This window comes from Chenopodium quinoa, unplaced genomic scaffold, assembly GCF_001683475.1.
Source record: "Chenopodium quinoa cultivar QQ74 unplaced genomic scaffold, ASM168347v1, whole genome shotgun sequence".
Taxonomy (NCBI): Eukaryota; Viridiplantae; Streptophyta; class Magnoliopsida; order Caryophyllales; family Amaranthaceae; genus Chenopodium; species Chenopodium quinoa.
Window position 1 is genome coordinate 6,988,847 of NW_018745448.1, and position 20,518 is coordinate 7,009,364.

Sequence of the window (20,518 nt, forward strand, 5' to 3'; positions counted from 1 at the left end):
CCCGCCCAAGGCCCCAAAATCTGAAAATCAAATTAGTTATTAAAAAAATTAAAATTATAATATTACGAATGACGAAGTAAGTGGCATTTCTTGGTAATTAGTCAATCATTCCTTTAATAACTCCTCACAGTAAATCATTAAAATTCCTCCTTGAAATTAACTCCTTCATTTTGGGAAGTTAATTTGACAAATTAATCCTATAATCTAACAATTCATCCGTATAATCTTCTATTCTCATCCATGAAATCAATTATTTGTATCTTTACCTATATTTTTCTGATTTTTCATCTTCCTTCCCAAATTAATGCTAAAATGATGATATCCCCCATAAACGTTCTTCTTTGCAATCAATTTTCAACGGGATTAATCTATGAATTTTCCTATAAATTATACTCTTTCAGTTGTTCTTCACATATCAATCTACTTAATCAATTTTTTCTATTTGTTTCTATTAATTTTTCACCATTATTATGGATTTTGGCTTCGATGTTCAAAGATGAACTCAGAATCGGTACGAGCCTACTATTAAGTCATTGGTAAGTTCTATACTTTAATTTTTTTCCCAGAAATTACAATTGATTAATTTATTTTAATGTATAGATTATTCAATTTTACAAGAGAAAATCTGAAATACTCATATTAATTCTATATCATACGAATTTTAATTTCTGATTTATGAATTATCAGTAGATAGTATGTCAAATTTATATTTTTCCCAATTCATTCTAATTTCTAATTTTGTTTGAATTATGATTTTCATATTTGATTACTGATTAATAATTAATTGATTATGAATTATCAAATTGTCATATTTGTTTAGTATGTCGAATTGATAAATTGATTGATTTTTTAATTATGAATTATCAAATTTATAGAAATTTAGAATGATAATTGATTAATTTTTAGTTAAAAATTATCAGTATGTCATTATGTCAAATGATAAACTTTTAATAATTTATTCAATTGTACTGAATTTTTAATTTGTACTATCAATATTATGTTGTAGGTGTCGGGGTGTCGCTCATTCTACCATATCCGACGACTTTTGGACTTCTCGGCTTTACTACTAGCATCTTGCGAGATTCGGTGATATCATTCTTTAACTTTTTTATTGTATAATTTGTTTTAATAATGTTTCCGAGAAAACATGCATCCGGTCATGATAAAAGGGTTAAAAGAAAACGAACACAAGATTTAATTGAATCTCAAAGAGGAACATTAGATAAATTTTTTTTATAGTAGTCGAGTTGAAAAGTCTTCGAATAATTTGAATAATGATGATAATATTAATGATGTGCCTAATGATGATGTTTCTAATGATGTGCCAAATGATGATGTTCCTAATGATGTGCCAAATGTTGATGTTCCTAATGATGTTCCGAATATTGATGTTCCTAATGATGATCATGATAATGTTGATGTTCCTAATGTCGATAATGTTGATGTGAGTGTTAATGAACACTTTATCCCTCTTTTTGATATGTATGATCCTAGAAACTGGGGTTCACTTGATGCAAAATCTAGAGATATTTTGATTGAAAAAGGACCTATAAGAGATTTAAATCTCACATTTCCTATCGATAGATTTCCTAGGCATTTTTCATATACTTATTTTACTAGAAAGTTGAGTAATGGAAAGTTTTCGAATAGAAAATGGTTGGTTTATTCTAAAAATGTTGATAAAGTATATTGTTTTTGTTGTAAGTTGTTTACTTCTCAAAATAACAAAACTCTTTTAGCAAATGATGGAGTGAATGATTGGAAACATTTGAGTGAGAAACTCAAACTACATGAGAATAGTGTTAACCATTTGACTAATATGATTACTTGGAATGAAACAAGGTTGAGATTGAATAAGAACAAAGGCATTGATAAAGAGTTGCAAGAAGGAATTCTAAAAGAAAAGGAACGTTGGAGACAAGTTTTGATAAGAATAGTATCAGTTGTTAAATGTCTTGCTAAACATAATTTAGCTTTCGCGGATCTAATGGAAAATTGTATGAGGATAGTAATGGTAATTTTTTGGGCTTGATTGAAATGATAGCTGAATTTTATTTGATAATGCAAGATCATGTTCGACGTATAAAGAGTCATGAAATTCACTATCACTACCTCGGTCCTCAAATTCAAAATGAGTTGATTTCTCTTTTAGCCCATAGTGTTAGAACTTCTATGATAAAGATCATTAAAGAGGCTAAATATTTTTCTGTGATACTTGATTGTACCTCGGATGTGAGCCATCAAGAGCAAATGACTTTGATTGTACGATGTGTTAATGTGTCTTATGATAAGATAAAAGTAGAAGAATTTTTTTTTAGAATTCTTAATAGTAGATGATACATCTGGATTAAGACTTTTTAATGAATTGTTAAATGTGTGCAAGTCTCTATTTAGATATTGATAATGTTAGAGGTCAAGGTTATGACAATGGTTCTAATATGAAAGGAAAACATGCATTAAGGGGTTCAAACGAGACTACTTGGAATAAATCCAAGGGCTATATATATGCCATGTGCTTGTCATAGTCTTAATCTAACTCTTTCGGATATGACACATTCTTGTGTTAAAGCTATTTCTTTTTTTGGAATTGTGCAACGCATATACACATTATTTGCAAGTTCTACTAAAAAATGGAAAGTTTTAGTTGATAATGTTCCAGGGCTAACTGTTAAATCTTTGTGTAATACTCGATGGGAGAGTCGAATTAAAAGTGTCAAAGCTATTAGATTTCAAGCGCCTCAAATAAAGTTAGCTTTGCAAAAATTGTATGACTCTAGTGGTAATGATGCTAAGACAAAGAGTGAATGTGAAAGTTTGGCTAATTGTGTTGCAAGTTATGAATTTTTACTTGGCATTGTTTTGGTATGACATCTTATTTTCAATTAACACTGTGAATAAGAAATTGCAATCTAAGTCTATGTGTATTGGATTTGCAATGAAGGAAGTGAAAGGTATTATTTCGTATTTTGAGGAGTATAGAAATAATGGCTTTGAATCTAGTATAAATATTGCTAAAAGCCTTGCATTTGATATGGGTATAGAGCCTACACTTCCGACAAAGCGTCAAATTTTTAGGAAAAGACAATTTGATGAGAACAATGATAATGATGAAGAAATACAATCACCCGAGGAATCTTTTAGAGTTAATTATTTTTTGGTGGTTGTTGATATGGCAATAAACTCTTTGAAAAATAGATTTGAAAAATTAGAGGTTTTTGACAATATATTTGATTTTTTGTTTGATTCAAACAAATTAAAGTCATTAGACAATGATGAATTAAGAATTTCTTGCATCAATTTTAAGACTAATTTTTCTAATAATAATTTGTCTGATGTTGATGCAGATGATCTTTTTTCAGAATTAAAAGTATTGCAAATGACTTTACCAAATGTGTTGATGTTGGCACATGAGATTCTAGAGTTTGTCAAAGCTGTCGATTGCTTTCCAAATGCATCAATTGCTTATCGAATACTATTGACTATGCTGGTAACGGTTGCATCCGCCGAAAGAAGTTTTTCAAAGTTGAAGTTATTGAAAACCTACTTGAGATCATCAATGTCTCAAAAAATGTTGAATGGTTTAGCTACTTTATGTATTTAGAGAACAATGTTAGAGCATATTGATGTAGAAACTATCATTAATGACTTTGCATCTAGAAATGCTAGAAGAAAGTGATTTGTTTAAACGTTATTGTAATAATAAAATTTCTTAGCATTTAATAAAGCCTTTTGTAATTTTTTTTTGTGCATACCCAAAATAAATATTTTTTGGTACCAAGAGCCCATTTTTTTTTATCCGCCCCTAAAGTCTCAGAAACGGGCCTGCAAAACACATCCACCTATAGTGATTGGTGAAGATATGTGAATTGAAGTGCAATAAGGAAAAAGTATTGCAACAGAAAAACTAAAGTAATGGCAGATTTTGATAGCTTTAATTTATGTGTTTGGTTCATCTGATCTGCAAATAAAACCTTGCTACACTTATCTGAAATAGGAATTTTGCCTTTTGGTGTGTACGAAGTCTGCGAACTGCGAAGGTTTGGGGCCAGGGAGGCTGGATTGGAACCAAACAAAAATTCCCTATGTTTAAGTGTAGAACATAATTGCGTATAATGAAATACAAACCTTTCAATTATATATGATTAAGTTTATGAGCAATCCGTTATCATAATTAATTACTTTAATTTTTTTAAAATATATTATAACATTATAACTAATTACTTATAGAGTACGGTACTATTTTTGAGCATCAATTACGTATTATCAATATCATCAATACACACTATCGTCTGAACTTTCTTCTTTGTTAATAAAGTAGAGAAAAGCTTGTACGGTGCACAGCTTATAATACATGCTTCGTATATCATAGAAATAAATATTTGTCTCAGTTAGATTTTAAGGATTTTTTTTATTATTTAGTTTATTTTATTATTTAAATAGTTATAGAAAAAAAAACACATTAACTTAATTATTTCATTGTGTAAAAGAAAAGTATAACTTTTTTAAAAAAGTATCTTATAATGCAACCTTATTTATTTTTGTTAGTTACGTAATAATTGAATTAATTAAATATAAATTGATTGAAAATATGTTATGTCATTCGTCACATTTAGGATAAAATATTTAATGTGAAAAGATAATTTTTTTTGGTTTTTAAATAATTAATACTATCTCCGTTTCATATTTTTTGCAACTTTTGTCAAAAATGGATGCTGCACATTATTTTGCAATTAATGATTTCTTTCCTTTTTAGGTTGTCATCAATAACTATATACTAAAAAAAACACACCAACAATGACACGTGTTAATTTCTGGCGTGTCCTTAGTATATTATTTTTTAATAATTAATTACTTAATTTTATTAAAAGAAGTTATTTTAAAAAAAAAGTTTATTTTTGTCAACTATATAAATGAGCAATAATATTTACCATTCTTGTGTTGATACAAAATTAATTACGGAATAATAAAAAATATATATAATCTTTTTCAGGAAAATGTAATTTTAGTGAAATATTTTGTAAGAAAATGATCTTGATCAAATATTTTATGTTACTTCAATTTTGTTCAAGATAATTTAAACAGTTTTCATATTTTATGATATAAATAAATTAATTTGTCAGAAGAAAATATGGGGTAATTAAAACAACCGTGCATGGCACGGGATCTAACCTAATTTCTCTCTATCTCTCTCTCATTACATGCATTCCTATTTTTCTCTCTTTATCTTACACTCACAAACAAATTTTGCCTAAAAGTCCTTACACCCTTCAAAGTTGATAAAAATGTGAAACAGAAGTAATATAAACTTTCATATGTGGCTGGCCTTTGCCATCATTGGGGTTACTTCATTAGTGATATAGAAGTTACTCAGACCAGTGTTATAAAAATTACTTCGTTGTATAAAATTATTTTATGCAAAATTTATTTGAACTTCTAACTAATTAAGTAACCCCTGACCGAGTAACCCCTCAAATTTACTCGCTCAGGGGGTACTCGGTCAGGGGGTACTCGGTCAGGGGTTACTTAATTAGTTAGAGGTTACTTGAGGGGTTAGTTGGTCAGGGGTTACTTGAGAGGCTACTTAAGGAGTTGCTCGGTCAGGGGTTACTTGAGGGTTTACTCGGTCAGAGGTTAATTGGTCAAGGGTTGATTCAGGTGTAACTCGAGTAACCCCAACAATAATGCAACATAGAAAAATCCCCCATTTTAAAGTAGTATATCATTATTTTGAGAAATAAAAAATGTATTACTAAGACACCTATGTAAGTAAATTCATTATTACTCGTTAAATCATTTTATCTTAAACTTTGTTAAATGAATATAAGTATTAAGATTTGTAAGCCGTGTATTGCAAGGGTACTATGCTAGTTTTATTCTAAACTCTCAATATGGATGATTCTGATATTATGGTTGCATATGTTAGTATATATACACATGATCTGACTCAAAACAATCATCTGTTGCTTATAGCAAAGTAATCTCGATTCATTAATCAATATACAAGAGAATTTTTACGAGGAAGTGTGTATATTTAGGGGTGTTTGCGGTGCGATTTGGATCCTAAACTGCACCAAACTGCAAAACTACAATGTGTAATTTTTTCAAACCACACCAAACTAAACTTCTAAATAAACCTCACTGCCAAATGCGGTTTGGTGTGATGCAGTTTAACCATTTTTTTTATGTAAATTATAATTATTCTTTTTAAAACTAATAGTCACAGATTAGCTAATATATTTTAATTCTTTTATTTTATTTTTTTTATAAAAATATAGTATAAAAAACGCAAATCGCATTAAAGTGCGGTTTGGTCTATATATTTTTGGAAACTGCACCAAATTGTAAACCGCAATTTAGTCATTTTCAATAACTGCAAACCGCAATTTTCAAACTGCACATCGCACCAAACCGCAATTGTGCTTTAGCGGTTTAAACCACACTTTGTACAACCCTATGAATAAATATTGCACAAATAACCCAAAGAACAACATTTGTTGCAATTTAACAATAGCATCATAAGGTCTCTTTATAATCATAATAACTATGCCATTTAACTTTGGCTTTTGAACTTAGCTTGTATCAATCTTCCAAACTCCATAAGCTTGTCAGTCTCAGGCATATAATCCTTGACAGCATCATCTGCACAAAACCTCTCAGACCAAGTGAAGAGGTTAGGTGTCTCCTCCTCATTTAGAAACTCGGCGATGTTGCACATCTTTGCAACCGCGCGCAACCACCCTATGAAGCTCCCGAAGGCAATGTCAAGGTATCCAATTTTGTCACCGCTGAAGAAGGGCTTCCCTTTGCTGCATTTCACAAAGGCATCTTCAAACAATGCCAACCCTTCTTTCACTTTCTCTATAGTTGCTACGTTTACTTCCTCACTTTGCGAATAGAGTAGTTCACGAAATGTTGGGAACCACTGCATATATTTGTAACACATTGACATTAACATTAAATTTGCAATACACACATTGTTAGTTGTACGTGTAATTCAACAATTAACACACTAACTAAACAAATCATACATGAAAAGATTATATTGGATGATTGAATTCTACTATAGAATTGTCATGTAAGTTTGTTACTAATATGTCGGACTTTTTGTGAAAAAGTACCTTATATACATCAAATTTTGTAAAAAAACAACCTTATACAGAGTAAAAAAAAATGTTGTAAGAAACTACCTTATAAAAGCTAAATATTGTTGCTACCATGTGCTTAATTTAACAATGAAAGAGAAGCGGAATCAGGGGCTATGAGCGGGCTATGGAGAAATTGGGTGTAAAAAGGTAAAAAAAAAAAGATTGAAAACGGATCATTAAATGTCTCTTATTCAATGCAATAATTTGGCAAAAGTAGTTTTTTACAACATTAATTGTTTTATAAGAGAATATCTTTTTGCAACATTTATTGTTTAAAAGGTGCTCCGTAGTTTCTTACAACATATTTTTAATAAAATAGTTTTTCATAAAAATTAACTTGTATAAGGTAGTTCTTCACAAAAAGTCCTAATTAGTCAGGTTGTTTTTTATTTTTATTATTTTATTTATTTATATATTTATTATTATTTTTTTTTTACAGGAGGTTGTTTTCAAAACACATACTTTATTGTAAAATTCTATGATTTTTAGAATGGCCTTTTATTGTAGTTATTAAAACTTTGTGAACTTATTGTGGACAAACATTCAAAATCCTTACATATGAACCATCAATTTCTATAATAATAATTATATATATAAAAAAAAAAGGTAATAAATTTTGTTTTAATAACACAAAATAAAGGTTGGATATTTTTCTACAAACATACATTATTGCATCTACCAAACCACCACGGCACCATCCACCCTACCTCTTCTTAACCACAATTTCCCCTTAACATCAGTACTTGTTATAAGTTTCTTTTTTTTTTTTTTTCTTTTTTTTTTAAATTTTTTTTTTAATTTTTTATTTTAAGTCTTCCAACAAGATACAATGTGAGAAGATGTTTTAAATTATTTAATTCCAGTACGTATATAAGAAATTCCATAATAATGAGAGGTCTTATTTAATTTGACGATTTAATTAAGAATATTACTATGCATTACAAGTATTCAAAATTTGATAAAATTTTGACAATTTTCTAATTATTTTTCTAAAATAAGTAATAAAAGGTTTTTTCTAACTAAAACTAGTCAAGTAAACATTTTGTAAATGTGTCAAATTCAAAATGTGTCATCTAATTTGAAACGAAAGAAGTATAAAAAAATAAAATGAGTAAAAAATTCCCACCAAAGCTTAAAAGTTTCAAAACATGAGGCTACCTTATCATCGATGTAAGCGGCCCAAAAGCGTTGGATGGCACGATCATAAGTGTCGGAAGGGAGGATGGATGGACCGGATGGAAAGGCCTCATCAATGTACTCAACAATGACGAGAGACTCACAAATTGGCTTGTCATTGTGAAGAAGAACAGGGATTTTCTTGTGAACCGGGTTTGATTTAAGCAAAAGTTCACTTTTTTGTTGCAAAGTATCTTCAATATATTCGGATTCTACTGATTTCATGTGGAGTGCAATCTGTGGCCTCATAACAAATGGGCTTGGCCAAAATCCTATCACCTTCACCTCTGCCATTTTTTCTTTGCTCTTACACAACAAAACAAATACAACTATACAAGTGTTTCTCTCTTCTTTGATAAATGATAAGGCCAGATATGTAGTAGATAATATGTAAAGGGGAATTCCAACCATATATGTTTTTTTTTTATCTTGGCCATCATTTTCCACCATTCATGGCTTGAGTGAGACATTTGTCACTGCACAATTTTAACTATGGATCAGAATGTTGTATCGTTAATTGTCTAGTTTTATAAGCAATATTATTATACATTGTGTTTGAGCAAACAACACATAGTTATCAATGAGATATTGGTTTAGAGTCTGTTTTGTTCAGCTTAATTTCATTTCAATTCAGCTCCAATCAGATCAGTTCAGCTCAATTCAGCTCCAATCAGTTCAATTCATTTCAGTTCCTAATTTTCTTCTCTCATAAACAATTCATTTCAGCTCTATTTAGTTTAGTAAAATTTAACCCCAATCAATTCAGTTAAGTTGTTTTGACTTAAGGCTAAGAATCTATAGATAATAGATTAATAGGTCTTAAGTTCATATTCTCATCCCCATGTTGACCATATATAAGTTGTTTTGTCGCTAGGGTTCATTCGTAGTAGTAGTAGTAGTAATAATAATAATAATAATAATAATAATAATAATAATAATAATAATAATAATAATAATTGTCAACTCATTATATATCCAGGGATTTGTCTTTATTAGAGGTGATCATTTGCGGGCTTGGACGGGTAGCGGGTCGGACCTATGCTTATTTTTTTGTCCAACGGGCTTTATGTAGCAAACCCGAACCCTTTTATGCGGGCTTGATACTTTGTCCATGCCCGCTTGTTAAACGGGCCAGGCTTGCCCGCGGGCTAACGAGCCTTAATTTTTGTTTTATTTTTTATAACACTAACTAATCTTTTTATTATTTACTTGTGTTAAAATTATTTAGTATAGTTATCTTATAATTTTTTGTTCACAAATGGTAATAGATTTTAAAAAAAAGGTTGAAATTATAACATATAATATAAATATATGTAAGATAAAACTTATTTAAAAAGTGTTAATGATAAAATATAAAATTAAAATGAATAATTGTAACTAATAAAAGCTTAAAGTTTAATATAGTCTCTTTGCATTTATTTTCAAAAATACACAAAGTATGTCATAACTAACTAACTAAATAAAATTATTAAAATAAGAATGTTATTATTATTATTAATTTATTATTATTATTATTATTATTATTATTATTATTATTACTATTATTATTATATAATAATAAACAGGCCGAGCGGGCTAGCCCGCAATACATATTTCTTGTCCATACCCGCCCATTCATGTTAACGGGCCGGGCCTAGCCCGCCCAAATATCCATTTTTTTCCAAAAAGGTTGTCCAAGCCCGCCCTTTTTGCGGGTCGGGTTGGGCGGGCTTAGCGGGCCGTCCCGCCCATGAACAACTCTAGTCTTTATATATATTCATGGAAAATTTGTCTGAAAGGGACATATATATTCATTATTTTATTTGGTAGGACCTTATATGTTTAAAGTGATCTAAAATGACCTTATAAGTTTATTTTGTTGTTTGAGGGGACCTTGAGGTCGGAATCTAGCAATAATTTTGTGAGAAAGAAAATTCTTGTGTTGATTCCGTAACCCGAATCCGAGCCATAATCAATAGTAGCCCCGCACAATCAGAGACCATATTAAGCACAAATAAAACCTTGTCTTTCGAAGGAGTTCGAAAAACCTTGTCTTTCGAAGGAGATCGAAAAAACCTTGTCTTTCGAAGGAGATAAACCCTTTCTTTCGAGGGAGACATTATTGTAACCTAAGAAAAATTAAAAAAAACTTAAAAGAAAATAAATATTCTCGATCAACTCTCGCTTCACACTAATGTAGTGGTGGCAGAGTCAGGAATTGAACCCATGACCATAGAAAGAACTTGTAAGTGCTTTGACCACTAAACGACTAACCTCTTTTCTTTTAATCATTATGTTGCACATAAGTTTTATAATTTAACTAGTTTTTAGGTCCAGACGATGTCCCGGGTTATTACATGAAACTAACTAATCATAAATATACATTGTAAGTTATGATTTTATTTTTTAATAATTAAATTTAATATTCATATTGTCAATTTGCTACATATTAATATTTTGTATACAAAAGATGACATAAAGAATCACATACCTTGGTGGTAAGACATTTAGTTTTTGAATTAGAAGTTGCAAGTTCAAATCTAGTGAAGAACTTTATTTTTTAGGAAAAAATTAGAAAAAATAATCCCGAATTTCCTCAAATTTTGTAGAATAATCTCAAATTTCATTTATTATTGAATAATCCGAATTTTGGTGGGTGTAGACACCTAAAAATGTCTCTCCAAAACCAAACCCGATGCTGAACAACCTTTCACCGCCATTATTGGTCGGGTTGAGTATTTAATTTTGGAGTGCTTAAATCCATATTTCCATTTCATAAACCAACCCAAATTCTAGCCCATTTCCCCAAACCATAACTTATTTTCCTCTTTTCGTGCCTTTAAACCCAAAATAATTCATTTCGTGTCCTTTAAAATCATTTATTTCGTGTCCTTTTTATAAAAACGTTTACTCCAATTTATTTTTGAACTGAATAGTTGGATGAGGATTTAAAGGAGCTTTCCAAAGATATATTATGAGCCCAAATCGGAGTTATAACGAATAAGTTATAGTCAAAATATTAAACTGAGCCCAAACCGAACCTAAGCCCACCTTACCTATGACCCAATGATCATGTGGAGGGTCCAAATTATTTAATCCCATTCCTAAACCAATTAGGATTAATTGGAAGCTTCTATAAGTTTCTAAAATATCTTAATTATCCTTTTTGAAAAGATAAGATTAAATAGTTTGAAATTGAATAAAACTCCTTTTTTTTTAAATCCTATTTATATCCGAATTGAAAGACGTTCAAAGATAGACATATATTATCTTCGTGCATCATATTTTTTATCTAAATTTTATATGGTTGGATATCCCTTGAAATTATCTTTCCAATGATATATTATAATATCAATTCCGAGCTATAACAAAAAAGATATGAATCAAATAAAAAACTCTATCCAAAACTGACACCGTACCACTATTTCGGCCATATATTTTATTCTATAAAATATTTTAATCTGATTCTAATTGGATTAGAAAGTAGACTTCAAGAGATTTTCAACGATATCTTATTCATTTTATTTCAATTTCAAGATCAAAAGATATGATATAAACAAAAACCATAAAAACTGCAGTCTATCGAGTTTTATTCCGATTTAATTCGGATCTTATCTTTTTTTTTCGACCCTTCTTTTTTTCTCTATAAATAGAGGTCATATCACCCCTTTTCCAATCATTAACAATCTTGATCATCAAATAATTCTCTTCTCCCTCTTTAGCCTAAACACTAGCCTCCCTATTCTTCCATAATACTTCCCATAAGCACTCCAAGGAGTCCATACAATACCTGAATTCTATACTTTAACCAAGACGTGATAGGTAGAATTAACTGAGGGTTTGGACCAAATCAAATCTAAATTTTATTTAATTTAATTTCATTTGATTTATATTTTTATTGAAGTTACTAACAGTTTATTCATGATGTAGCAATTCAAGGAAACGCAGAAAGTGAGTAATTAATCACTTAATTACTCTTATTTTATTCTTGTTGCTAGCATCATGATTAGGTTGTTTTATATTTGATTTGAAAAACAATTTATTGTTAAATTGGTTCCAATATTAATGTTTATTCTATTATTTATTGATCACCATATTGCATGTTTAAAGGGAATATGTAATTGAAAATCACGCCTAATAAGATAATTTGGACAACCGATAATTTGTAACTGATTAATCTTGTTGTTTAATCAAGTGATCACAATATTTTAGAATAAAATGTTGAATTAATATTCAACCAATTTAGCCTAATAATAGTTTGGAGCAAATTGAATCTTTGTTTGTATGCCTTTGAGATCGCAGGAATCATTTTTTACTATAAGAATCGAGTAGAGGCCAATACGAGAGAAAGTGACTCCATGACTCACTTCGTACCATCATCCCCGATCCTCCTTTCGTGGTTTCGAACCATATGGAGTTAGTAATCTCATGGATTATGAATGGGGTGTAACCTTTACGGGTTAATCGTTGTTGCCTATAGTTGTCCCTTATTCGTGGTTGCCTTTTATGATCCGTGAACGGTTTATAAGTTCCTTAAAAACTTGTTGGCGGCTCTCTACTTTCCTTGTCCCTAATCGTATATGTCAATTCCCACTTCCTATGAGTGCCAAGCATATTCACACATGCTTTTAACGTAGGCGCACTTCGAACGACGCCTACAATTTCGCGACTCCACTGGGGAGGATTCTTGATTATTTATCGATTTGAGTGATCGGTATTTAATTAAGATGAGTGGATGAGACTTGAAAGATTCTTGAAAAATATTCCTGTGATTTAATTGGCATTGTCACATATGCATATGTATTTTAGCTTACCTATTTTGCCACAATAGTACGTGTTCTACATATGTGGCTAGCCCGGGGTATTTATGCTCTATCAACCCGAAAACGCTCATGGCAATAAGGGTTCATCCGAGTTTTTAAATCCACCCAAACCATGGAGTCGAGTTCGATTTCATCACGAACTCGCGGAGCCGCCCGTTGGCATACACCCTCAAGGGAGGCTGTCTTGGTAACGCGTCCAAACTCTTAACCATGGTACCCTTTGACACCCAAAAGCTTGACCATAGTCGAACATAGAACTTAACTTTAGGTTGCGAACTTCATTGCATCATGCGTGACTATATGCTTATGTGTGCATTTTTTTTGTTGACCTTTTTTTAATTATTTTTTTATCTTTTCAAACCCTTTTTTTTATTATTAGAGTCCAGCCATATATTTTTTATTTTTATTTTTGAGTCACCCGGATTTTAATTCCCGTATACTGCACAAGATTCAAATTGTTTTGGTCATATCCGGAGTTATATAAATAGTTACGTGTCGTGCCACCTATGGATCTGTAGCTCCGGGTTTTATCTTTCATTTGGCGTTTGTTTCGTCTCAATCATAGTCACACATAAAAATTTATAAACGATATACTACAGCCTGTCCATTTTAGGTGTCTTTTTAGCGTTACCTTTTTTATTTTATTATAAAAAAAAAATCGTGTCAAGCTAGTCTTAGCCAAATACTTTAATTCGTGTCAACTCGTATAACATAGTATTATAGATTTTTATTTTTATTTATTTATTTTTTTTAATACCCTTGAGTCCTAACTCTTCTAGAATTCTAGTCCTCTTCCTAGTGCTAACCTTAACATGTGTTCTTTGTCTTTGATTGTGGTTGATCTTATTTATGATTAATGATTGTCAATGGACCGTTTTCACATAGTAAATAGCATAAACATTAAAATTGGACAAAATTAATCAAGTTAGTTTGTCTTTTAGTCTTCCATGCTATTTGGTCATTGAGTCCTTTGTTTTTCACAACGTCCTCATGTCTAGCCATGCGATCATACCACGAGTCTTAATAAACTCACCTAATTACACATGTTGAGTCATTTCACACACTTTGTCTTCGAGTAATGCACTATATTGTTTATGATCGTATATTAGGACCATGTATGCGTCGTTTTCCGTCGTAATAGGAATGAGAGGAGTTTTTCCCATCAGTTTTCAAAATTCTTTCATACACTCTTCCTTTCCAATCCGAGTAACAGGCGGCAAGAAGTAATTCATAAGAAACCATGAAGACGAAGCACAAGACAAGTTCCCATATAAGATTTCATGCTCTTTTTTTTCCTTCTTTCGGTTCAACCCTTTTCCCCTAAAAAGTTTAGCATAGGTTCTCCTTATCCATGTGTCTATGTGTCACATTTCTTACCTTATTCATAAATGAGCATCTCTTTCTTACATTTGATCATGTGATTAGCAAAAAATCAATTGCCGAACTAAACAGAAGGTACACCAATGACTTGAGGCACCTTTGCAACCCATTCATTCCCCATTAACCATTCAATCACATATCCATTTTTTCATTAACCACTTTGAGCCTCGTCTAACGTTTGGCCTTCATTTCTTCAACCCACATTCACTTAACCCTGGGATTGGAAGATGTGTAATTATATAACATTAAAAAAGCAAGTAAAAAAAAAAGGCAGCAAAGCAACAATAAAACAATGTCTAAAGGCAAGTGTTCCAATGTCTTTGATATGAACACGTCTCAAATTGCGTCTCTCATCGAGTGCTTGGTACCGTGCCTGAGAAACATGAATGCTAAGTGAGTGATGGACCACATGATCTGAGATTGCCTACATTGATTCAAAAGAATAAAAAAAAATCAAAACAAAAAAAAATATGAAAAATAAAACTTGCAAAGTCCAATACGTAATTGCATATCTTAGGGGGCTTCTCTCAAGTCTTGAGCTTTTTACCCCTTTCTTCCTTAAACCATCAACTTAACCACGTTACAACCCTTGAAAGACCTCTTTGAGGTGTACACACACTTGTGCAAAGTTCGGTTAGAGCTACGTTCGGCCTGATTCCTAACGGATACGTAGGCAACCTCACAATGAGGTGCGGCCACATTCATATGCATGATCGAGTCAAAAAATATCCAATGCTTAACTCTATATCCCTATCCATCTAGAGCTAGACTTGGGGGATTGATCCCGCATCATTTAGCTTACCCAGCCTAATAGGTCATCATCTTTGACTCTTTTCAAATCTATTTCCATCACCATAACCCTTGCTGCCATCCTTAGTATCACATTCACACACTTCACTCACACATACATATCCATATCATCTTTCCTTCTGGGAACCTTCTATTATGAAATCTTACTTCAACGATGTGCATGTTTCATCATATTTAAAGACAACAATCATCAAAAGAGACATTGTATACTTGCCTAGCTTCTAGACCTAATCAATGTTCATTGTTTCATACATCGCATATTGTGCTTAGCTCCTTGACCTATGTGACATTCATTATGCGATATTCATCGATCACTTTATCTATATACGTGCTTAGCTTCCAAATCTAAGTAACGTTCAAGATCGTTTCTTTACACCATATGTGATGCTTAGCTCCATGACCTAAGTTCATTCATCTATCGTGTCACATGACGTAATTGTCCTTAGCCTCCTAGCCTACAAACATACATCATGCATACATTATACTCAAGACGGGCAGTTCAATATGACAAGAAGAAAATCCATGTGATTCATTTCATCTTGCTCAACAAGGAATTTCAAAACTTCTTCCCTTTTCTTATCATGACTTTTATTTTGGAGAAGTTCAAAAACAAAACTTCATTTTTCACGTCTTTCTTTCTCGGGAGAAAGTCGGTACCCTCCACTCATGACAAAAATGACGGAAAATTTTTGCTTTTGCATTTTTAATTGCTTGTGTCAGTGCACACACTCACTCAAGACACACACAATCACAAGTCATACACATGTCGTGTCATGTCAAGTCAAACTTGGTCAAGTCTTTTTCTTTTGCATTTTTAATTGCTTGTGTCAGTGCACACACTCACTCAAGACACACATAATCACAAGTCATACACATGTCATGTCATGTCAAGTCAAACTTGGTCAAGTCAGTTGGTCAAGTCAATCACAGTATATACGAGTCCCTTGGCAAATTTTATTTTGCAGGTCTTATCTACAGCCCACATCCAGAGACAAACGGACCATTTACAGCCCACGTCCGGGGACAAGCGGACCATCTACAGCCCACGTCCGGGGACAAGAGGACCCGTGGGACAAGAGGACCATCTACAGCCCACATCCGGGGACAAGCGGGCCATCTACAGCCCACGTCCGGGGATAAACGGACCATCTACAGCCCACGTTCGGGGACAATCAAACCACCATCATTTCATGACGCAAGGTTCTCGATACACAGAGACTTGCAATCTCATCATCTGTCGACTTTCTTCAAGCATGGAAAGTATTATCCGGTGGATTTCTTCAAGCATAGAAAACCGCCAAATTCCTTTGTCGGCTTTCCTCAAGCATGGAAGGCATTATCGGTGGATTTCTTCAAGCATAGAAAAACGCCAAAATCATATGTCGACTTTCCTCAAGCATGGAAAGTGTCGTCTGGTAGGTTTCTTCAGGCTTAGAAAGCTACCAAACTCATCTGTCGGCTTTCCTCAGGCATGGAAAGCATTTCAACAAACGTCATCCGGTGGATTCCTTCAAGCATAGGAAGCTACCAAATTCACTTGTCACCGATACACTGGTGTCAAATAAGCGTTCTACCCCTTTACTCTTTTATCTGTGGAATTAACCTTTTTTGCAGGTATCGGTGTATACAGAGTGATTTAGGATCGCAGAATGTCTTAAATCATTCTCCGTCCCTATCGACTACTTTGACTATCGTTTTCAAAACTGACATTTCTACAAACTCAATCAAAGTGGGGGCTTCTGTAGACACCTAAAAATGTCTCCCCAAAACCAAACCCGATGATGAACAACCTTTCACCGCCATTATTGGTCGGGTTGAGTATTTAATTTTTGGAGTGCTTAAATCCATATTTCCATTTCATAAAAAAACCCAAATTCTAGCCCATTTCCCCAAACCATAACTTATTTTCCTCTTTTCGTGCCTTTAAACCCAAAATAATTCATTTCGTGTCTTTTAAAATCATTTATTTCGTGTCCTTTTTATAAAAACGTTTACTCCAGTTTATTTTGGTCCATAATATGGGTCCAATGATTGAATAGTTGGATGGGTATTTAAAAGAACTTTCCAACAATATATTATAAGCCCAAATCCGAGTTATAACGAATAAGTTATGGTCAAAATATTAAACTGAGCCCAAACCGAACCTAAGCCCACCTTACCTACGACCCAATGATCATGTGGAGGGTCCAAATTATTTAATCCCATTCCTAAACCAATTAGAATTAATTGGAAGCTTCTATAAGTTTCTAAAAGATCTTAATTATCCTTTTTGAAAAGATAAGATTAAATAGTTTAAAATTGAATAAAACTCCTTTTTTTTAAAATCCTATTTATATCCGAATTGAAAGACGTTCAAAGATAGACAAATATTATTTTCGTGCATCATAGTTTTTATCTAAATTTTATATGGTTGGATATCCCTTGAAATTATCTTTCCAATTATATATTATAATATCAATTCCGAGCTATAACGAAAAAGATATGAATCAAATAAAAAACTCTATCCAAAACTGACACCGTCCCACTATTTCGGTCATATCTTTTATTCTATAAAATATTTTAATCTGATTCTAATAGGGTTAGAAAGTATACTTCTAGAGCTTTTCAACGATATCTTATTCATTTTATTTCAATTTCAAGATCAAAAGATATGATATAAACAAAAACCGCAAAAATTGCAGTCTATCGAGTTTTATTCCGATTTAATTCGAATCTTATCTTTTTTTTCGACCCTTCTTTTTTTCTCTATAAATAGAGATCACATCACCCCTTTTCCAATCATCAACAATCTTGATCATCAAATAATTATCTTCTCCCTCTTTAGCCTAAACACTAGCCTCCCTATTCTTCCATAATACTTCCCATAAGCACTCCAAGGAGTCCATACAATACATGAAGTTCTATACTTTAACCAAGGATTGATAGGTAGAATTAACTGAGGGTTTGGACCAAATCAAATCTAAATTTTATTTAATTTAATTTTCATTTGATTTATATTTTTATTGAAGTTACTAACAGTTTATTCATGATGTAGCAATTCAAGGAAACGCAGAAAGTGGGTAATTAATCACTTAATTACTCTTATTTTATTCTTGTTGCTAGCATCATGATTAGGTTATTTTATATTTGATTTGACCAACAATTCATTGTTAAATTGGTTCCAATATTAATGTTTATTCTATTATTTATTGATCACCATATTGCATGTTTAAAGGGAATATGTAATTGAAAATCACGCCTAATAAGATAATTTGGACAATCGATTTAGGTTCCTTTTTAATCTTGTTGTTTAATCAAGTGATCACAATATTTTAGAATAATATGTTGCATTAATATTCAACCAATTTATCCTAATAATAGTTTGGAGCAAATTGAATCTTTGTTTGTATGCCTTTGAGATCGCAGGAATCATTTTTTCACTATAAGAATCGAGTAGAGGCCAATACGGGCGAATGTGACTCCATGACTCACTTCGTACCATCATCCCCGATCCTCCTTTCGTGGTTTCGAACCATATGGAGTTAGTAATCTCATGGATTATGAATGGGGTGTAACCTTCACGGGTCAATCGTTGTTGCCTATCGTTGTCCCTTATTCGTGGTTGCCTTTTATGATCCGTGAACGGTTTACAAGTTCCTTAAAAACTTGTTGGCGGCTCCCTACTTTCCTTGTCCCTAATCGTATATGTCAATTCCCACTTCCTATGAGTGCCAAGCATATTCACACATGCTTTTAACGTAGGCGCACTTCGAGCGACGCCTACAGGGGGTATTCTTTTTCTTCAATCCCAAATACCAGTTACCGGTTGAATGGGTTTTTTCTTTATTTTTTGTTAAAGTGACAAGTGTCAAAAATTAATTGGTTAAAAACATAAAAAAAAAAAAAAGAAAATTAAAAAAGAAAAACAACCCAGCCAAAACCCCAACTACCCTAAAAATCCGGCAACCCGCCAATCCAGCTACCTCCCTCGTTGGCGGTCGTCTCTCCCATACCACCAGCCTAGCCATTAGGGTCGCCGCTCCGACCAAACCACCATCCACCACTAGCCCAACTCCCGAAAACCCCTTCCCCCCACTCTCGAAAACCCCTTCCACCACTCTCGAAAAATTCGTCTGAACCAGCAGCCCCACTCAAAAACCCCTCTAAACCACCTTGCCTACTCTCGAAAACCACCAAAAACCACTTCCCCCACCATCGAAAACCCTAGCCGCTAGGGTTTCGGGGTGGGGGAGGAGTAATTGGGGTTTTTCGGGAGTGGGAAAGGGTCGTTGCTTTGGTGGTTGCGTGGGGGGGTTGAAGGTGATTTCGGGAAAGGGGGAAAATGATGAGGGAAGGACGCGGTCCACTGAGCTCAAGGAAAGAACGGGTGCTTCTCGGCGATGGCGAGGCGGTGGATTTTAGTGGTGGTGGAGGTCGGTTATGGTGGAACGGTAGGGGAGGGGAGGGGAGGCTGCTGGCTGGGGTTTTTCTTTTTTAAAAAAAATTGAGTTTTTTTTAAAATTTTTTGGTCTTTTTTTTAATTTTTTTGGACCAATCATGACTTGACACGTGTCAAGTGACCTGATATAATAGGGCATTGACTTTAGTTTACCGGTTAGGGATTGAAGAAAAAGAATGACCCATAAAGTTCGGATTATTCCAGAATAATCCAAAGTTGGGATTATTCTAGCAAAATTGATGAAAGTTGGGATTATTAATTCTAATTTTCCCTTTTTTTTATAATTATTATCAGTGCATGACATGTAATGAAAATCAATGGATGAGAGAGCCACGTGGCGTTATGAGTACTTGAACGGATGACGTGGCATAGTGAGGGGATCTTATTACCTGACAACAATGCATTTTAATATGTTAATATATATTTTTTTTCCTTTTAAGTGGCCTTGGGTCCTTGGGCGTGGGGGAAGCTCGACTCACTCTGCATAGATTGACTAAACGCAAAAGGCCTTCCACTAGCAAGCGATCGTGTTTTTCACTGGCTCTGCTTGTGATACAAAATGTTACGAAAATCTTTGTTCCATCAATAAATCCAAATTTTGTGATTAATTTTCCAATAGGATGTTCTCTCACAGTCGTAGAATATCTTGTGTAATTGTGTATATTCTCTATTAAAAAAACTCTAAGAGCACGTTAAGTAAGGATTTTTTTTAGTTTTTTTTTTCTTAACGGCAATTTTTTTAGTTAGAAACATATTAAATTAAACCA

At 32.7% G+C, this 20,518-nt stretch overlaps 2 protein-coding genes and 1 pseudogene across 2 annotated transcripts; 2 read left to right on the plus strand and 1 right to left on the minus strand.

The window, feature by feature from the left end:
• The first annotated feature begins 486 nt into the window (after window positions 1–486).
• LOC110713742 lies at window positions 487–3,749 on the plus strand (annotated as a pseudogene).
• On the plus strand, window positions 2,734–3,749 carry LOC110713644. The gene has a single exon (XM_021892104.1). It carries the CDS (start codon window positions 2,768–2,770, stop codon window positions 3,599–3,601), a length of 834 nt encoding a protein of 277 aa, XP_021747796.1. The 5' UTR covers window positions 2,734–2,767; the 3' UTR covers window positions 3,602–3,749.
• A 2,590-nt stretch (window positions 3,750–6,339) lies between these two features.
• On the minus strand, window positions 6,340–8,702 carry LOC110713696 (glutathione S-transferase U17-like). Its single transcript, XM_021892152.1, has 2 exons — window positions 8,304–8,702; window positions 6,340–6,922 (listed from the first exon to the last, which is right to left on the minus strand). Exons 1-2 carry the CDS (start codon window positions 8,613–8,615, stop codon window positions 6,551–6,553), a joined length of 684 nt encoding a protein of 227 aa, XP_021747844.1. The 5' UTR covers window positions 8,616–8,702; the 3' UTR covers window positions 6,340–6,550.
• Window positions 8,703–20,518: the final 11,816 nt, after the last annotated feature.